Raw genomic sequence first — 21800 nt, 5'->3', positions numbered from 1 at the left:
TTACCGATGTCAGTAAAAGTTAATAATTGTATTACTTGTGGGAAGCAAATACCTCATAAGGATTTTCATTTGTACAGTATTCCTTGCCTAGGCCCTGACCACTACGTACCTTGCTGTCGGTTTTGTGCTTTATTTAATCAGCGCACTATCCGTCGTCTGTACATTTTTGCTTCTAAATATTTCTGTTCTCGGTTTAATTATCCAGAAATGACATTGGTTAGCCATCCGACTACCGGAATACAGAAAAAAACGCAAAGAAAAAGATTGAGACAGGTCGTTGAGGTCCAAAACTGCCGACGATGCTTCTCCTAAGCTAGTTGCCAGTTCGCCGGTACTCAGTGAGGCACTTTCGCGGCCCCTGATACCCGCTACTTCTGATTCGCAGGCCTCTACTGAGACCCATTCTGAGTCCGGTATGCCGCGAGATGCTTCACCTAAGGAACCCGCGGATGTCTCCACCTTGGATGGATCCGTAGCCGCTGAGCAGACACCGGCTTCTGAGGGTGTATTCAGGCCTACAGATTTGCATATTAAACCGACTCCACCTTCAATACTAAGGCCTAAATCTCGGTCTATATCTTAAAAAACTACGCCCAGGCCACATGTTCAGGCCCCTATGCCTAAAAAACAAGTTATCAAAATGGCTGAAGATTTAATTACTCTAATCAGGGGTAGTTCCCCCCCCCCTTCTAAGAGGCCTAGGGCTGAACTGGACTATAAATCATCTGAACAGGATTCTGTTTCTTCTGACTCTTCTAATGACCTGGATTTTGTCCGTACCTACTTATGAGGACTCTGATGCAGAGGATTCCATTCCCTCTGCTTTTCCCCCTGAAGATTTTTCTTTTGGAGCAACTTTACATACCTTAAGGGAGCATTTCCACTGGGAAAGTCAGGATTTTTTAGAATCCAAAAAGAGGCTTAGGGATTTTCTCCTTTTTCCTCAGCATAGGCCTTTGGCCATACCTCCTGTACTAGACATTGTTGTGTTTTCGGAATCCAGCATGGCCCCTGATTCACTGCTTCCGGCCCCTAGTAAACCAGACAGATACTACAGGGTTCCTGAATCCCACAAATTCCTTTTCAAAAACCCTGTTGCGGACCCTGAAACCATTTCTCAGGGCCCCAAGGGCATTAAGGCGTCTACTGCTAAAAATCCTACCCCTTCTGATAGAGACTCCAGGGCGCTGGATAGATGGGGTAAAAAGGTTTATACTTCTGCAACCTTGGCAATCAGGGCTTTAAACTTGTCAATTCCATATGCTAAAATGTCAGCAGTATATCATGGGGCTGCTTAAACAGAAAATGATGTTGATTTTTGACTGTGTTGAAAATAAAGATTTACAGGATTTATTGCATTCAGCTGAACAAGTTGGAAAACATACTTTGCAATGTGGTTTTGATTCTTTAGAGGCCTCTTGTACGGCTGTTGTTACTGGGTGTGTGCTTAGAAGGCATGCTTGGCTTAAGGAGCCATCTCTGCCTGATCATGTTAAAGTAAAACTGTTGGATGCTTCTTTGCAGCAGGACCGTCTGTTTGGCAGTAAGGCTGAAGAAGTTCTAAATAAGATAAAGCTAAATCTATGCAAACTGTGAAAGATTTTTTACAAGTTCAACCTCCAAGATTTAGTAGGCACTGGCCTACTAAGAACTGGTCCTTTCTAGCTCCTTCCATAGCCACTCAAGCCAAACCCAGGCACTCCAAAAGCACCAGGTTTCGGTCCCAAGGGACTTTCAGAACTAAGCAGTGGGTGCTTCCACTTCCAAATCTGGAGATAACAAGACACAACCTTATGGTAAACTGTCTCAATGACTTTATTTTAACATTACCAAGCACTTACCTCTCAGCCGCTCCTTTGGGGGGAAAACTGGCTCTTCATGCAAAAAACTGGCAACTTATAACCCAGGACAAATGGGTTTTAAATGTAGTGTCCCAGGGATACAGATTTAATTTCCACACGTTGCCAACTCCAAACGGGTGTCCAGACCTGCCCCCAAATCAGTGGGCAGAGGCTCAGAAACAAGTACTTTCCCTCCTAAACATGGGGGCTATTCAACTAGTACCAGAAGAGGAAAAAGGGACAAGGTTTCTATTCCAGACTTTTCCTGGTACCCAGAAAAAAAAACAAATCATGGCAGCGTCCAATTCTGGACCTGTCTACTCTAAACACCTTTCTGGACATTCCAAAATTCAAGATGCTGACTCTTCACTAGTTACTTCCTATGCTAGGCAAGGATGCCTGTTTGGCAACTCTAGATTTAAAAGAGGCTTACCTGCATATCCCAATCAGGGAATCTTGCAGAAGATACTTACGCTTCAAAGCAGGCTACTTGCATTATCAGTTCTCTGCACTGCCCTTTGGCTTGTCTACTGCGCCCAGGGTGTTCACAAAATGCCTGGCTGCAGTAATTGCATTTTGCAGGCAAAGAAATATTCTGATATATCCATACCTGGATGATTGTCTAATTCAGGCAGAAAACCAGGCCATTCTTAACTTGTCTGGGGTACACCATAAACGAAAAGAAATCACAGCAGGTACCGTCTCAAAAAAACACATTCCTGGGTGCAAGCTTGAATACAACTGCCCAGATGGCTTTCTTTATGCCAGAAAAGCAAATTCATTTGGTGACTTGCTTCAAACAGGTGACCACATAAACCCTGGTATCTGCAAGACAAATACTGCAAGCCTTGGGGTTCATGGCCTCCTGCATTCTTCTAATTCCATATGCAAGACTGCATATGAGGAAACTTCAGTGGTACTTAAAAAGTTTATGGAGTCAACATTGTCACAGCCTGGAAACAATGATTCCTATCATACCTTGCCTGCGCCTAGAGTTCCAGTGGTGGGCAGAGGCCTGCCACCAAAACAAGGGACTGCCATTCACACCACCCCCTGCCACCCAAACCCTAACTACAGACGCAGCAGACTATGCATGGGGGGCTCATCTGGCAGGGAAGTGCATTCAGGGCAAATGGAGCCCAAATCAAATGCACCTTCATATCAATCAAAAAGAAATGCTAGCTGTACAGAATGCACTGTCAGCATTCAAGGACTACCTTCATCCAGGACAACTAATGGTAAAGACGGGCAACACCACGGTTATGTGCTACGTAAACAAGCAGGGGGGTACACATTCCTACCCCCTCTGCAGACTAGCCATGGCATTGTGGAACACGTCCTTGAGCTACCAAGTACAACTACAAGCTCAATTCCTGCCAGGAAAGCTGAATATTCTGGCAGACGAACTAAGAAGAAATCTCAGGGACCCACACGAATGGAAAATGGAACCACGGATTTTCAACATGTTGACATGCAAATGGGGGATCCCAGACCTATATCTTTTTGCCTCATCCCAGAACTACCAGTTGGACAAATTATGCACAAGAACTCACAAAAAAGCCTGGAAAGTGAATGCTCTGTCCTTCAGCTGGAAAAAACTGTCAGTCTATGCCTTTCCCTCTCTGCCTCTGCTCTCCAAAGTTCTGCTAAAATTCAAGCAGGACAAAGCAAAAATGATTTTGATTGCTCCAGACCGGCCTTGCCAACACTGGTACCCGCTCCTGCGCAGTATGTCACAAATTTCTCCATGACAACTGCCTCAGACACCTTCCTTACTGTCTCAGCAGTTAAACCAAATTCTGCACCCTCAGCTCCAAACATTGAATCTTGCAGCTTGGCTAATCACTTAAATCCCCCCTTAGCATCCCTCAGCAAACCTGTGATGGTTGTCATTTTGGAGGCGAGAAGACCTAGTACTAGAAAATCTTATGCTGACAAATAGAAAATATTCTGTGCCTGGAATCAGTCTCGAGGGATGAGCACAGCAGCACCCAGTTTACCTCAGATTTTGCAATACTTGAGATGCTTCACAAGGGCCTGTCTTTTTCCTCCATAAAAATCCATGCCTCAGCCATTTCAGCTCATTACAACACAGAACCCCCCCCCCCTTTTCTCTCATCCTCTGCTAAAGCAGTATCTCAGAGGGGCCAAAAACTTGAGACCACCCAGGAAAGCTCCAACCCTGCCTCTGGGACCTTAACTTTGTATTGGGGAAACTAACTCTACCTCCTTTCGAGCCAGCTGCTACTGCAAACTTAAAATTTATTTCTTGGAAAACAGCCTTCCTTTTAGCAATCACTTCAGCTAGAAGGATATCTGAATTACAGGCCCTTATGGCAGTGGAGCCTTTCATCCTCTTTCATGCAGACAGGATGTCACTCAGGACTAATCCATCCTTCATGCCCAAGGTGGTATCCAGTGTGGCTCTTAATCAGTCCATTCTTTTGCCAACTTTCTTTCCCAATCCACAGAACAAGGGGGAGCAGATTCTGCATTCATTGGATGTACACAGACAACTTAGATTCTACTTGGACAGGACTAAATCTCGAAGAAAATCTGAGCAACTGCTGGTAGCATTTGCTGCAGGGGCACAGGGGAAGGCTATTTCAAAACAAACCATTTCTAAATGGATAAGCCATTGCATTAATTTCTGCTATAAGCCCCATGGAAAAACCTATCCCCCAGGGGATCAGATCTCATTCCACCAGGACTGCATCTACTTCTACAGCCTTTCATAGAGGTGTTCCTACCAGGGATATTCTAGAAGCTGCTCCCTAGTGTTCAGTTCATACGTTCACCAAGCATTATCACTTACCAATTTTCTCTAAATACAGAGCTGGCTTTGCCACTGCTGTTTTGCAGGGCCTTTTAGCTGGTTGTAATGCGATATAAATCCATCCTCCCAACCATAGCTTTGGGAATCTACCTAAATGTAATGACTGCAACAGAACACGAAGAACATAGTACAGTTGTGTACACATACCATAAATGTAGATGTTTAAGTGTATTCATGGTTGCAGTCCTGGTTACCCTCCCTCCAGCCCCCTGTTTTTCTGTTACTATACCACTACTTTCTGTTACTATGATTAAAAGCCTTTTTAGTGTATTTGCTTTTGTTCGGAGGTATATTTTTGTATTTTTAATTACTTATATATATTTTGCTCCCCATTTGGGGGGCACCTGACATCTGGGGCAAGAAAAACTGATGTAATGGTGTCGGCTGCATGTTTTATACCCGTAATGACCTGACGTCATGGAAGAAGGGGACAGCAACTGACGCAGGACCCAAGACTTTGTTAATCAGGTTGACTGAGGGCTACCTGCCAGCAGATTACCCAAATGTAATGACTGCAACAGTGAATACACTCGGAACATCTACATTTATGGTAAGTGTACACAGCTGTACTTTTCCCCTGACCCCCTATCCCTTTAAGTTGGTGGAGAGGGTTTTCTTTCATCCCAGAGTAGTTTTGACTCTTGCTTCTTTGGATCCATGTCCTGCTCCCTCTTTGATCCTGTGCTCGAGTCTTTTTATCCTACATCTCAGGGACAGCCAGCCGAGATGAGCTGCCAAGCAGTTCCCTCCAGTGAACTCGCTGTTTTTTCTGACGCTTTGTCCGAATATCCCACTGAGGAGGTCCCTCAGAAGAGGTTGAGCAACAGGAGGCACCTGGATTCCCACAGGAATTCCTCAAAGAAGATGCTGATTTTGATGAAGGGAAAGGGTCTCCTAGATCTCTACCTGATGATGTCTCATTTGAAGACATTTTAGATATCCTATGCCAGAAAGGTGTTTGGTCTTCCCAAACCCCTTCCCAGGAGAAATCTGCTTTCTTGGGAAACCTTTGGGTCTGGGCCATCTACGTCTTTGATACCCCCCCTGCTGATGAGCTGATAGACCTAGTCTCCCACAGTGCATGGAAAGAACCAGACTCCATAGACCCGATCCCCAAATATCCGGACAAGATTGAGTGCTGCTACTGGCAGACAACACTGGACCAAGGGTATCCCTGTGGATACCATGGTTGTTGCGGCACCCAATAAGGAGGAGTTGGCTGAACAGAGCTTCTCTCTCCATCCCCCTAACAGTGAGTCTAAGGCATTGAACAGGTTTGGGAAGCAAGTGTATGCATTGACTACCTTTGCTTTACAGTCGCTGAATTATTTGGCGCTTTCCACTAGGTTACAGAAGGACTTGGTCAAGGAACTGTAACTCTTCCCCTGGGTCCATGTCCGCAGAGGAACAGAACTCCTTCTCATAACTAGCCACCCTACACTCCATTATTAATGTGTCCATGAGGTTACTCTCGCACTTACATGAGGGTTCCTCACTCGCTGCCGGTTCAGGCATAGCCATTAAGAGACATGCCTGGATGGAGTTGTGCGATTTCGCTGAGCCCTTTAAGGCATCAGTCATCAATGCACCCGTAGATGGATCTTCCTTGTTTGGGCCAACAGAGATGGTCTTTCACAGTGAGAAGGAAGACCTTATCTGCTGTGGGAATCCACTTTTCTGCCCCACAGAGACCCTTTTTTAGGAATCAACATGGTTGTAAAAACATGTAGTTCTGGAAATCTCAAGGACCTTTCCAAGAGTCACGTGGAGAATTTCCCCCCCAGAGGTAGAAGGGGAAACAACTTCAACAGAAAACGCCATCCACACAGCAGAGGGGGTCCGCAGAATCAAGGGTCTCAGGATTCTTTCTTTGACCGATACTTTCAGTGTTCCTGAGAGGTTGCCCAACCCGTCCATCTCTGGAGGCAGTTGGGGGATGTTTGTCCTTGCACTCAAAAGCCTGGATGGCCATCACAAAAGATTTATGGGTGCAAAGGACTCGTATCAAGAGGATGTTTCATTCCTTTTTACAAGCTCCCCAAAGGTAAAGGAAATGTCTCCCTAATGTTCCATCCAATCGGAGGAAGTTAGCAGCTCTAGAGTTTCAAAAGCAGCTAGAGAAAAGAGTCTTCCAAGAGTTCCTCCCAGACCAAGGAAGATCCGGAATTTACTCATGGTTCCTTTTAGTGCCAAAGAAAACTGAGACTCATTTTGGATCTCAGTTATCTGAACCAGTTTGTAAAGAATTCCAAATTACGGATGGTCACAGTTCAGTCCATTCTGCCTCCCCCTACAGAAGGACAACTGGATGTGCTCTCTCGATCTAAAAGGTGCATATCTCATCAAAATGAAAAGGCACTTTCAGAGATACCTACGCTACCAGCTGAGAGACTGTCTTTACTAGTTCAGAGCCCTGTCCTTCGGTCTCACCACAGCCCCAGGGTGTTCATATGCATGGCAATGGTAGTAGCTCATCTAACACTGCACGGATTCAGTGCGTTTCCTTATTTAGATGGCTGGCTCCTTACTGCACCAACCAGACACCTTCTAGAAAGGACTCAGAACTACTTAAAGTATCTCAATCCCAGGGAATTATGATAAATCTGGAAAGTCGCATCTTCAACCATTTCATTTTTTGGAGCTTATAGAGGCTCATGTAGATACAGTTAATTGTCTAGTTCTTCTACCTCAAAATAGAATTTTTACCTTTAAATTGCTTGTCAGTCAGGTTTTTTTCTCATCCTTCTCCCCCAGTAAGAATAGTATTCAAAGCCCTAGGATTGATGGCTGCTGCAATAACTTTAATACCCACTGCTTATCTCTATATATGAATTCTTCAGTGGACTTTTGAAGTGCATCAGTCCTTTCATAGACACCTTTTACGACATCTGATAAAATTATCTCCAGTTTACAGAAAATCCCTGTTGTGGTGCATATATTCCAGAGAGATTTGTCAAGGGTGCCCATTTATGCCTCCCTTCCCTGTACACCACATTGACCATGGACACCTCCCAGGTGTGTGTGTGTGTGTGTGTGTGTGGGGGGGGGGGGCATTACTTGGGATGAACAGTTCAAGGCATATGGTCACAAGATGAGACCAGTTTGCATAATGTTTTAGAGATGAGAGTGGTGCTTTTGTAGCGTTGCAGGCCTTTCAGAGCTTTCTTCCACTAGGAACTATTGCTATTCAGACAGACAACATGTCAGGAGTCTTGATGCATCAGCAAACAGGGGGGAACCAGGTCCTATCCCCTGTGCCAAGAAGCATTGAGGGCTTGGTGATTGGCATTCTCCTCCAACTGCTTTCTGGTAGTGACACACATACCGGGGAAATCCAGCATCCTTGCAGGCAGACTCATAAGGACCATGCTAATGCCTCATGAGGTCTTTCATTCAGTTAGTGGCATATACGATCTTCCACAAATGGGGTCAACTGTGCTGCAACCTATTTGCCTATCCCATCAACAAGAAATGGAGCTGTTTTTTTGCCCTAATTCCCCTTCTGGGACAGTCACTGAGGGATGCTCTAGTCCACGTTTGGCCCTCTCCAGCCTCCCTTACGCTTACCCTTCCCTGCCTCTCATACCCAAATTTCTTCAGAAACCTTACTGGTTGAAAAGCAAGTTAATCCTCATTGTCCCTTACTTGACCTCTGCAGATGTGGTTACCCTTCAGATGGTCTCCCCTAGTTATGTCCACGTTGGACACTGGATCCCATTACAGACCTCCTGTCACACCCCTCAGGGGCGATTCATCCGGGTATTACAGGCCTCTAGTTGACCACATGGTTTCTCCAATTCCAGTGATGGCTAGACATTCCAGGCTTTCCTCCCTAGTTTGTCAAATTCTTTTCTTGTCCCACAAACCTTCATCTAGGAAAATTTATAAAAATAAATGGAAAAGATTTTCTTTGTGGGCCCATCAGAGAGACTTGGATCTTTTCACTGCTCCAGTCCCAGCTATTTTTGATTTCTTTTCCTCCATTTTTTAAACCAGGGTGAGTTCTCCACCATTAAAGTTCAGCTGGCAGCCATCTCCAACTACTACATCGGAGATCATGCTTCTTTAGCTTCTTCCATGTTATGCAAGACGTTTCTAAAAGGTACACTTTTACTTAGACCTCCAGTTCGAGATCCCACTCCACCTTGGGATCTGACCTTGGTATTAGACACTGGTACAGCAACCGTTTGAGCCTTCAGCTAAAGTAGATCTTAGGTTTCTACCTTGCAAAACTTTGATTTTGGTAGCTATCACATCAGCACAATGAGTATCAGAACTCAGTATCTTCAAAACCACCATATTTGATTTTTCTCAAGAAAAGAGTTATCCTATGCACTAATCTTTCTTTTCTACCAAAAGTGGCATCGTGAGTTGAACATCAGTCAAGTGATGAGTTTACCAATTTTCTTTCCTAAATTGGACAATACAAGTGAATATGCCCTTCATCTCTTAAAGTTTTTTAATTAAATTTAAATTGTTTTTCTTTAAGTTGTCCATAGGCAACTTAATTTTCACCTGCATAGGTCTAAGGAGTTCAGGAAAAAATGATCAGCTGTTTGTCTCATTCTCCAATAACAAGATAGGAAAACCAGTTTCAAAAACCACACTAGCTAAATGGATGAGGCCTGACCTTACTAAGATAACCAACAGCTCATTCAGCTAGGTCAGTGGCTACATTAGCTGCTTTTTGGTCTAGAGCCTCCATTGATGACATTTATGCAGTTACCAGATAGTCTAATGCCCATGCTTTTATTTCTCATTACAAATTGGACAGCATCTCCAGGAACAAAGCAGCATTTAGTTCTGCAGTTCGCCATAGCATCCTTCCATGAGGGCCACCCAATATAATTGTAGTTGTGGGCTCTGTCACATTCGTTGAGGGACAAATGAAAGTGACATCGGATATAAAAGTTATGTACTCACCATAACTATGCATCTGTGTTGTCCATTTTCATTCTTCCTCATCTTATCTCCCACCTTCCCCCTATCCATGTCTTTGGGAAATACATAATAGAATTGTTAGTAACCATAGTTCTTGTTTGAGCTCCTGATCTTTCAGCTCTCTCTCTTCTGTCATAGCTAACTTTTGAGGTACCTTGTTGTCATATTGTATAATAGCAGCAAACTCAATCTGAGGTGGTACAGTGATCAGGGGAGTTATGGGTAGGGAAGAAGCTCGAGAGTCAGATCCTAGAATGTAAAGAAAGTGGCCAAGTCAGATCCAAGGATTGGATCCAAAACCATTCAATGAGGATGAATGAAACTGAACAACACAAATGCATAATTATGGTGAGTATGTAATTATTTATTTATCTTGCAGAATAAGAATAAAAACTCCAATCCCTTCAGGCTAAAATGTAGTAAAACAGTAGGCTAATAAACTGCTTCCTTATACAGATTAATGCAGGACAGGGAGCTTCCACTTGTACATCTGTATTTGCATAGTAAAGCAGTGAGATGGGCACACCAAGGGAGTTGTTTTCAGTATTGGCATCGCCTCTCCCCCATGTCTTTCAACTGTCCCTGATTTTGCCTCATCTTTTTGTCTTGTACTTTGTAATTGTTTTATTTTTCTGGTAAATCACTGAAGATTACTGTCAAGTCAGTAATAAGACTATTGGTATTTCATTATTTTTTGTTAAGATGTATGTTTTTGCAAAACCTGTTCTATTTTTTAAGTGAATTAAAGTAGTAATTAAAAATTGTCAGTGATTTGGACCTTTGTCTCCCCTGTTTATTTTGTTTGCTTTGTACAGCATTCTTGAGCAAAGAGGTTGAGAGGATGCCTCCTCTGATAATCTTTGTCCAGGCACATACTGTATGGCTTCAGATCACTTAATTCCATAAAAATGTAAAAGCTTAACTGCGAAATAGAACCTGCTTCCACATCCATGTTAGTTCAGTGGTATCCACCAGGGCACCCGGGATACTACTATGCTTCTTAAAAATCTGACTTCTTGAAGCTCAAGAACACTCCTCTTTACAGTTAATGGCTTAATTTCATAGCCGTTCACATTTTGAAAAACAAGCTAGCCATTTACCATTTTAATCTGTGACTTTTCTCAGATGTGGAATTACTTCTGCTTGTGCCTTTGTAGATGTGGCTTTGCAGAGGGTATGAACCTTAGATTTTCTGTAGCCCTATCTTGCCTTCATTCTTACACATAGGTTCAGAGCCGATTCTCGGCTCCAACTCAGCCTTTTTACAAGCTCAAAGTCTTCTAGTTAGCTTGTGGCTAGGTAGGTATCCCATGGTGCACCAGTACAATCCCCAGATCTCGTTTGCTGCGTCGACAAGTTCGGATGTGCTTCTTCTTGGCATAGTGGCCAAGTCTAACACATTTTTGCTGATTTTTTGGTTATATTCTACCGTTTTTAATATTAGATATCTTTATATAGCTGTTTCTAGTGTTGTTTTGTAGTTAGATAGTTTAACGTTTACTGGGTTTCTTCCTGTGTTTTCTGAGAACAGACATTAGCCTTTATCGTTTTCATTGCTATTCTGTGTGCCAGTTAGTTTTTCTCTGGGCTTGATATATAGATATATATATATATATATATATATATATATATATATATATATATATATATATATATATATATATATTCTAATAGCTGATATTAGTGGTTTTAGGCACCTTTGCGTGTAGTTTACACTGTGTCCAGTATTTTTGTACAATTTAGATAAGTTTTTTCTGAGTGTGTTCTTAGCTTAAAATAGCTTTTGCTTGCGGACCTCTCCGTATTTTTGTATTGCAGTTAGAATGGGGTTTTTGACCTTTGTTCTCTTTCCTTGACTTAGATTATTTTTTCTCGAATGTGTGTGCGAGACTGTTAGATTTATCTTTCTGAACCTTTCCTCTTCTAGGTCCGTTTTAGTTGGAGGACCTAGGTTTTCGCCCTTCTTTCTCCAACCAGGACTAGGCCCGTTTAAGTTAGATGACCTAGTCCTCCCACTTTCCCTTTCTTCTCTCTCTGTGTCTGATTGGTGATCTTCTGTGAGATGTCTGTCGGGAGACCATTCGGGTTTGGAAATGAGCGATTTCTTACCAGCGCTTTCTGGTGGCGGCACACATCCCAGGGACAACCAACGTGATAGCCGACAAACTCAGCCGGGCAATTTTGATGCCTCACGAGTGGTCTCTGAATCAGGAAATAGCGGAGCAGATTTTCCGCAGATGGGGACAGCCTTGCTGCGATCACTTTGCCAGCCCAATCATTGCCAAATGCAGCAGCTATTTCTCCCTCATCCCCCCTCCGGGGGGGGGGGGGGAGTCGACGAGAGACGCACTTGTTGACGTTTGGACTCTGGGTCTCCGTTATACTTACCTTCCCCTTCCTGTCACATCCAAGGTGATTCAGAAAGCGAAACAGATGGGAAGTAAACTTATCCTCATTACTCCTTACTGGCTTCGACAAGTTTGGTTCCCCTTCCTCGGGCCTCACCTTTTAAACCATCCATGAACTCTGGACCCAGTGCCAGATCTCTTGACGCACATCTCTGGCTCGCTTCACCCCAGCCTGCACACCCTTAATTTGACAGCTTGGCTACTCCAGTTCCATCCCTAGCCAGGCTTCACGACTTCTCACCCTCCATGATTCATATCCTTACATCTTTTCATAAACCCTCCACTAGGAAATTATATTCCAGTAAATGGAGGACGTTCTCTATCTGGGTTGAGGAAAGGAATGTTGACCCTTATACTGCTTCTGTTCCAGTGGTTTTGGAATTCTTGTCTGAACTTTTCCACCAGGAATCTGCGGCTGCCACAATTAGGGTTCAGTTGGCAGCGATTTCTAATTTTCATCTAGGTCTACAAGATTCTAATGTAATGTCACATAGGTTGTGCAAAACTTTCCTTTAAGGTGCCACTTTAAGACCTCCCCTTCAGGAGCTGTTTGCTTCATGGGACTTGAATTTTGTTCTTTCCAAATTAACGTCTTTACCCTTTGCGCCAGCTCATTCATCTCCTTTGAAATTTCTGTCTTGGAAAACTTTGTTTCTGGTGGCAATCACATCTGCTAGACGAGTGTCAGAGTTACAAGCACAGTCTGTCAAACCCCCTTATCTGATATTTCACAAAGACAAGTATTTCTTTGTACTAATCCATCCTTTGTCCCCAAAGTCTGTTCCCATAACACTTTGAACCAATCCATAGAACTTCAGGTGTTCTTCCCTAATCATTCCAATGCAGCAGAACACAGGTTTCACCAATTGGATGTTCATAGACAATTACGTTTTTATTTGCACCGGACTAAGGAATTCAGGAAGTCAAACCAATTATTTATTTCCTTCTCCGACTCCAGATTAGGTCTACCAGTTTCCAAAGTGACCCCCTCTAATTGGATCTCTAGCTGTATAGCTTACATTTACTCTTCTGATGGTAAGCCTTTACATTTCAAAATTAAGGCTCATTCTACGAGATCTCAATCTACTTCAGCAGCCTTTCAAGCCAGGATCCCACTTGTTAATATCTGTGCAGCAGCAACTTGGGCTACCCCTCACACATTTATTACTCATTACAAATTGGATTTGACTTCCAGGGGTAGAGCATCCTTTGGTTCCACGGTACTCGGGAGTATTTTTCCTTGAGCCACCCAAGAATAAGGCGCTATGGATGATGTTCCATGTGTAAGAATGAAGCCGAGATAGGACTACAGAACATAAAGAAGTTATGTACTCACCATAACGTTCCGTCTTTGTAGTCCATCTTGCCCTTCATTCTTACAAACCCACCCTCCTACCCCCATACTTGAATGATCTGGAGACAGAAAAAAATTGTTATTATTAACTTGGAGACCTTTTATTATTGTTTTTTTTTCTGCATTTTTTTTTTTTATTATTTCTTAGTTAGCAGCAAACAAGATCTGGGGATTGTACTGGTGCACCATGGGATGTTGTTCGTGTTTCACTGTTGCAGTCATTACATTTGGGTAATCTGCTGGCAGGTTGCCCTCAGTCAGCCTGAATAACGAAGTGTTGGGTCCTGCGTCGGTTGCTGTCTCCTCTTCCGTGAAGTCAGGTAGTCAGGGGGTATAAAACATGCAGCCGACGCCATTTTAATCAGTCTTTCTTGCCGCGCGGTGCCAGAAGCAGTTCGCAAGTGCCGGTCGGCCGACTCCTGAAATTTTCGTATTCGAGTTTCAGAACTGAAGTCTTAAAGCTAAGTACCCCGTTGGGGAAACTTTTTCTTGCTTCTTACCAATGTCAGTAAAAGTTAATAATTGCATTACTTGTGGGAAGCAAATACCTCATAAGGATTTTCATTTGTACTGTATTCCTTGCCTAAGCCCTGATCACAACGTAAACTACTGCAAAAGACAAGTCAGACAGTTCAAATAACCTTGCTGTCGGTTTTGTGCTAAATTTAACCAACGTACCATTAAGCGTCTGTATATTTTTGCTTCTAAATATTTTGGTTCAAGATTTAACTACCCTGAAATGTCATCGGTTAGCAATCTGACTACCGGAGTTCACAAAAAACGCAAGGAAAAAGACAGACAGACCATTGAGGTCCAAAACCAACAATGATCTCCAAATCTGGAGGAAACAAAGGACAACCCTACAGTAAGCAGTCTCAATGACTTTCCTCTACCATCTCCAAGCACTTATCTTTTGGCAGCCCCCTTGGGGGGATAACTAACACTTCATGCTCAAAACTGGCAGTTAATTACCCAGGACAAGTGGTTATTAAACATAGTATCCCAGGGGTACAGATTTCATTTCCATACTTTGCCAATTCCAAACGGATGGCCGGATCTGCCACAAAACCAGTGGGCAGAGGCCCAGAAACAAGTTATATCCCTCATGGATATGGGGCTATTCAACCGGTACCAGAAAAGGACAAGGATTTTATTCAAGACTTTTCCTGGTACCCAGAAAAGACAATTCATGGCGTCCAATACTGGACTTATCAATTCTGAACATGTACCTGGACATTCCAAAATTCAAAATGCTGACCTTGCAGCAGCTACTGCCTATGCTAGGCAAGAATGCTTGGTTAGTAACTCTAGACTTAAAAGAGGCATACCTGCATATCCCAATAAGGGAATCATGCAGAAGATACCTCCGCTTCAAAGCAGGTTTTTTGCATTACCAATTCTCTGCACTACCCTTTGGCTTATCTACTGCGTCCAGGGTCATTACGAAGTGCTTGGTACCAGTAATTGCATTCTGCAGACAAAGAAACATCCAAAGTTATCCTTATCTGGATGATTGTCTCATTCAAGCAGAGGACAAGGACACTCATCTTCAACATCTAGAGTTTGTAAAAAGGCTTCTAGCATGCCTAGGGTACACCATAAACGAAAAGAAATCACAACTGGTACCCTCTCAAATAATTACATTTCTGGGTGCAACTTGCATACAACTACCCAGATGGCTTACCTCTCGCCAGACAAACAAAGGCAACTGACAACATACAAATGGCAACAAAAACCCAGTTATCTGCAAGACAAATTCTGCAGGCTTTGGGATTCATGGCATCCTGCATTGTACTGATTCCATATGCGAGACTGCATATGAGGAAACTTCAATGGTACCTAAAAAGTTTATGGAGTCAACATTGTCACAGCCTGGAAACGATGATTCCTCTCATTCCCTGCCTGCAACAGGAGTTTCTTTGGTGGCAGAGACATGTCACCAAAACAAGGGACTGTCATTCACTCTACCCCCTGCCACCAAAACCCTAACTACAGATGCATCAGACTATGCTTGGGGGACCCACCTGGCAGGGAGATGCATTCAGGGCAAATGGAGCCCAAACCAAATGCATCTGTATATCAACCAGAAAGAAATGCTAGCTGTTCAGAATGCTCTGACAGCCTTCAAGGACTTGCTTCATCCAGGACAACTACTGATGAGGACGGACAACATCACAGTTATGTGGTACATAAGCAGGGGGGGTACACATTCCTAACCCCTTTGCAGACTTGCCATGGCCTTGTGGAACACAGCCTCGACTTACCAAGTACATCTTCAAGCACAATTCCTGCCAGGAAAGCAAAATACTCTGGCAGACGACCTAAGCAGAAATCATATGGACCTGCACGGATGGAAATTGGATCCACAAATCTTCAGCAGGTTAACAAAGAAATGGGGGAGCCCAGACACAGATCTGTTTGCCTCTCCCCAAAACTGTCAGTTGGACAAATTTTGCACAAGAACTCATCACAAAAAAGCATGGAAAGTGGATGCTCTGTCCTTCAGCTGGAAAAACCTATCAGTCTTTGCCTTTCCCCCTCTGCCTCTACTCTCCAAGGTCTTACTAAAAGTCAGACAGGAAAAACCAAAAATGATCCTATTTGCTCCAGACTGGCCTCGCCAGCACTGGTACCTGCTTCTAAGGAATATGTCACACCTTCCTCCGTGGTACTTGCCTCAAACACCTCATCTACTGTCTCAGCAGAACTTTCAAATTCTACATACTTGGCTCCAAACTCTGAATCTTGCAGCATGGCTGATCAACTAATTATTCAAACCACATCTCTCATAAACCTGTGATGGATGTCATTTTGGAAGCCAGAAGGCCTAGTACTAGAAAATCTTATGCTGATAAATGGAAGAGATTCTGTGCTTGGAAACCAAGCACAGGGAATAGACACAGAAAAGCCCAATAATCCTCAGATTTTGCAGTACTTAACTTAGATGCTTGACAAGGGCCAATCATTTTCTTCAATAGAAATCCATGCCTCTGCCATCTCGGCTCATTACAACACAGAACCTCCCCTCTTTTCTCATCCACTGCTTAAACAGTATCTCAGAGGGGCCAAAAATTTATGGCCTCCCAGGAGAGCACCAACTCCTGCATGGGACCTCAATTTTGTGCTGGAAAAACTCACCCTGCCTCCTTTTGAACCAGCAGCTACTGCAGATATAACATTTCTGTCTTGGAAGACAGCTTTTCTTTTGGCAGTCACTTCAGCAAGAAAGGTTTCAGAACTACAGGCTCTCATGCCAGTGGAGCCTTTCATTATATTTTACCCGGACAGGGTGGCCCTCAGGACCAATCCTTCTTTTATGCCTTAGGTGGTATCCAGTGTGGCTCTTAACCAGACCATTCACCCGCCAACATTTTACCCAAATCCGCAGAACAAGGGGGAGCGGAGTTTGCATTCATTGGATGTACACAGACAACTAAGATTCTACTTAAACAGGGCCAAATCTCTAAGAAAGTCTGAGCAACTACTGGTAGCATTTGCTGCAGGATCAGAGGGGAAGGCTATATCAAAGCAAACTATTTCTAAATGGATAAGCCACTGCATTCATTTCTGCTATTTGCATCATGGTAAACCTGTGCCCAAGGGGGATCAGATCACATTCCACCAGGGCTGCCTCTACTTCAGCAGCTTTTCTCAGAGGGGTCCCAACCAAAGACATTCTAGAAGCTGCTACTTGGAGCTCTGTTCATACTTTTACAAAGCATTATCATTTTACCTCTCTCCTCTAAATCTAGGGCAGGCTTTGCCACTGCAGTCCTGCAGGGCCTTATAGCTGCTCCTAATGCTGTTTAGTTCCATCCTCCCATCCATAGCTTTGAGATTCTACCCAAATGTAATGACTGTAACAGTGAAACACGAAGAACATAGTACAGTTGTGTACACTTACCAAAAACTGTTGCAGTCCGGGTTACCCACCCGCCATCCCCCATTCTATACCTTTTCTTTCCTTTGCTATACTCAAAAGCCTTTGTGGTGTATTTGCTTTTAGTTGAAGGTAAAGTTTGTTTCTAAAAATGCATTTATATATTTGCCGTTTATTTATATATATTTTTGCTCCCAATTTGGAGGGCACCTGACATCTGGGGCAAGAAAAATTGATTAAAATGGCGTTGGCTGCATGTTTTATACCCCTGACGATCTGACATCATGGAAGAGGAGACAGCAACTGATGCAGGACCCAAGACTTTGTTATTCAGGCCAACTGAGGGCAACCTGCCAGCAGATTACCCAGATTTATTGACTGCAGCAGTGAATGCACTCTAACATCTACATTTATGGTAAGTGTACACAGCTGTACTATACCTACCTAGCCACGAGCCAACTAGAAGACTTTGAGCTTGTAAAAAGGCCGAGTCTGAGCCAAGGATTGGCTCCAAACCCATGTGTAAGAATGAAGGGCGGGATGGACTACAAACATGGAACGTTATGGTGAGTACATAACTTCTTTTTCTGTAGCTTCCAGGTAGATAGGACTCTGAACTGCCAGTGTTTCTTACTTCACTTGTTAGACTAGATTAAGGAGAGCTACATGGTCAAAAGTATTTTTTAGTTTTGTCAGTCACTGTTACTTAGGCACAGTTTGTTTTAAGTAGCTGCATAATTTAACTATTTATTGTTTCACTTTGTTGACTTTTTTTTTAAATATGATTTTCAGGTTTGTCACCTGTACTTCATAATGTTGCTGGAAATGCATCTGCCTCAAGTAGCACTCCAGCTCAGAACATCTCAACATCAGTAGCATCATCTGTTTCCATTATGAAAGATACAGTTGTCCCTTCAAGTCTTCATTGTTTTGCTCCAAGAACTGTTGCATATTCTCCTAATTCTTCGGTTTCTGAAGTGTCTTCAACATCTATGAGTAAACCATTGTTTGAAGAGAGTCCAGCCTTTTTAACGACCAGTTTTGAACCACTGTCAAGTTCAGTCAGCTTTTCTAGCTCTCTGCAGGAGAGCATTCCTCCTCTATTAGCAGAAGCTTCAAGTGATTTACAGCATCCCATAGAGACTCCTAAAACAAACCTGGAGCAGGATAAAAAGGACGAATCATCATCTTCACCATCAAGTCTAGAAATGAAAATTCATAACTTCTTGAAGGGAAATCCAGGTTTTAATACTTTGAACTTGAATATTCCAATTCTTAACAATTTGGGACCCAGCAGTCTTGCAGCTGAAAGTTGTTCTGATTTTCATCGTGGTCCTACTAGTACATCTATGGACAATGTGGACGGAACACCTGTAAGAGATGAAAGAAGTGGGACGCCAACACAAGATGAGATGATGGACAAGCCAACATCAACTAATATTGACACAACATCTTTGTTATCAGTTATTATTAGCTCTGGATCTACAACTCCCAGCAGCACAAAGTCACCTCTTAAGAACAGAGATACTGGGTTTAATCAGGAATTGTCCAGCTCAGTGCCTTCCTATAGTTCCTTTAACCAAGATGTGGATTTATCTCCTAATGCTTATGGATGGTCTACAGATGATTTGGAGAAACCCTCATCACTGATAAACTCCCCGCAGGAAGGATTTTTCCCTGATACTTCTTTTCCTGAAGATGAAGACTATCCTGACTTTGATTATTTTGAGCCACCAGAAGTTGCATTAACAAATCTTGAGAAAAAGCCTGTCAAATCAATACTGAAGGCAAGTAGAGATTCTGATATACTTGATGAGTACCAGCCAATACAAACCAGCTTCAGTCAGAGATCTCTGGAGTTTAGTGTCACATCTGATTATTCTGTTCCAGTGATGTCTTCCCTTGATGAAACAGAAATTTTTTCCAATGAGCAGTCTCCACCTGATATTTATAGTGATTGTCTACCTAGAGAGAGTGACCAGGCATCAGAGGTATTAGCATCACCTAGTAAACATGATATATTTTTCACGTCAGACTCCAAACAGAATAATTTGCCAAGAGCTTCTTCCACAGGTGCATCTCAGAAGCAGTTCCCTGATTCCCCTCACTCAATCCAGCGTAGACAAACATTTCAGTCTCATAATGTCCCACCAACTTCTACAGGTAGACCTCTTGTACCAAATTTAGAGAAAATATTAAATTTGCCTATTTCAGCAACGACAACTAATGAGTTTAAAAATATGTTGAAAAATGCATCTCGGAAGCCATCTGATGGCAAACAGGTTGTTCAGGGTTCTGTATGTATTGAGGAAGATACCTTAGTTGGACATGGTGGTGCTTCCCTTTCTCCTTTAGAACATCATGAACAAGAACAGTACCCCATAGAGACCAGAGTGTCCTCTTCTTGCTTAGACTTGCCAGACAGTACTGAAGGAAAAGGAGCTCCTATAGAGACAGTTTGTTACAATAACCCACCCATAAACAGAATTCCTGGAGAACCTATCCAGACAGTAGAATCTATCCGAGGAATTGGTAAAGGAAATAGAGGGCATGGTAGAGAGAGTACAAGAGGAAACTGGTTTGATTTAAGCAGTGAAGATAATTCATTTGACAGTGATCCTTCAAGTGCTTCTGAATTGCCTGCGGTTGGTGGGAGCAGTATAATGTCTAGTTTTGAATCCCAGTATGAAGATCCAATACCGCAGTTTCAGGAACATATGAACAACTACAGAACCAGCAACTTTAATTCTACCTTTGAGCATCAGATGCATCATTTGCCACGTCCAGTTGCTCCTCCTGTGGAACAAGGTGCTCCCTATCAGAGAGAACAGGTTGGTCCACCTCCAGGGCCACCAAGAGATTTTGGTGGTCCCCCATCTATCCCACCTGTAGATCGTGGCAACTTGTTCAGTATGGATCGTTCAGTTCCACCTCACAGACCACCATTGGAGCCAGTTAGTCCATTTTCAAATGAACCACAAACTCCAATTCCTTTAACTCATATTACTATACCTCCACCTTTACCTTTACCATTACCACCGCCGCCACCACCACCACCTCCCCCTCCCCCACCTTTGACTGTGGAACATGGTGGCATTCCATTTTCAGCTCCTCCTCCTGTAGAACTTGTTGGAAACCCATTTTTAAAAGATCATGGTGCTATGCGTCCAGGGACTGTAAAAGAACATTTCACTATGCACCAGGGTCCACCAAGGGACCATATGGCTCCTCCTCCGCGTGATCTAAATGTTCCCCCTCTTGGACGAGTTCAAGAAAATATAGTCTTACCACCACCTTCAGGGGATCATCACTTACCACCACATTCTAATCCTCTTCTTGGTCCACTTCCACCTCAGGATCCTGGATTGACATATAGACACCCACGTCCAGACTTCAGACCCAGAGGACCCTATTATGGCCCAAAAAGGCCTAGACTGCCTTTTGGAGGGGGGCAGTCTTTCTATGCACCAAAACGCCCATTCCTTCCTCCTAGGTACTGAAAGTGAGCAATTTTGACTTTCTCAACTGCAACAGACAGTAGTTCAGGAAAACATTTGTGTGAGGGTGTGGACGCTTATGCGTGTGTACCTTTGTATGTATATGTATATATATATATATATATGTATGTGTGTGTGCGTGCAAGTGAGAGAGCTTTCATCTCACTGCTTCACTTGTGGAAATGTATAAATATGTAATATATTGTTTTGAAAAAATATTGCAACAAAACAGAACTGGCTTCGAATAGGGCCGACTTGTGTTCAGTTCATTAGCAGACTAAATATTAAATATGTTGAAAATATTGGAATAAAATTCTGTCCATCTGGTATTTTGTATTAAAATCTGCTGTCAGCAATGTCAGAGCATTCAGAAGAACTGGGAAGAATAAAAATCCCATTATTTTAATTCTGCTTTTGAAGGTTTTTCCATTTAGTCTGCATAGCGTTAGAACTGTGATCAGTACAAGGAAAACCTACAAAAAAGGTTAGCAGTCATTTTCCTCTTACCAAGAAATGTGTTACTGGACTGAAAACATTTTCTGTTGATTAAAAAAGAAGAAACACTGTTGACACAAGGAAAATAATTATTTGAAGCATTTTGATTCATAGGCTTTCTTTATACCAAAGCTGCACTAAACCATTTGATTGGTAAAATGCAACAAAAGCAGTCTTGCACAACCCCAGACTTAGCTCCTAGCTTATTCTCCTGAAAACAGTGAAAGAGCTTGATTATTCAGTTTTGTTATATTACACTGATTACCTGAAAAGTAAGATACAGAAAGCCACATACTTGCTAAGAGAAGATCAGAAGAAATTAGTCTATTTAGGAATGTGAGCCTCGGCATTTGTCTTGATGTCATTAATGAAATACACACCAGATCAAATGTAATTGTATGAAAAATCTACAGTGTAGTAAACAACATTTCAAAATCTGATGTCAGACAAAGGAGATGTTTTCTACCCCTTCTTCCTTTCTGTAAAGAATCTCATCCTGTGAGCGTCTGTATCCAAGTTTTTTTGGGCTAACTGTCGATTGTTGTGCT

At 42.8% G+C, this 21800-nt stretch overlaps 1 protein-coding gene across 1 annotated transcript in view; it reads left to right on the top strand.

Annotated features, from left to right (window-relative positions):
- Positions 1 to 21163, top strand: part of RPRD2 (regulation of nuclear pre-mRNA domain containing 2) — a 2300864-nt gene extending 2279701 nt beyond the window's left edge. Inside the window, exon 10 of the mRNA XM_044079912.1 lies at positions 18053 to 21163. Coding sequence (XP_043935847.1) covers positions 18053 to 20760 — 2708 coding nt within the window. The 3' untranslated portion in view covers positions 20761 to 21163. The remainder of the gene's footprint in view (positions 1 to 18052) is intronic.
- Positions 21164 to 21800: the final 637 nt, after the last annotated feature.

Source organism: Protopterus annectens, chromosome 8.part0 (assembly GCF_019279795.1).
Source record: "Protopterus annectens isolate FY-2018-M chromosome 8.part0, PAN1.0, whole genome shotgun sequence".
In the NCBI taxonomy this organism is placed as follows: domain Eukaryota; kingdom Metazoa; phylum Chordata; order Ceratodontiformes; family Protopteridae; genus Protopterus; species Protopterus annectens.
Note: the sequence above shows the minus strand (reverse complement) of the source record. Positions and strands in the feature narration are given on the sequence as shown.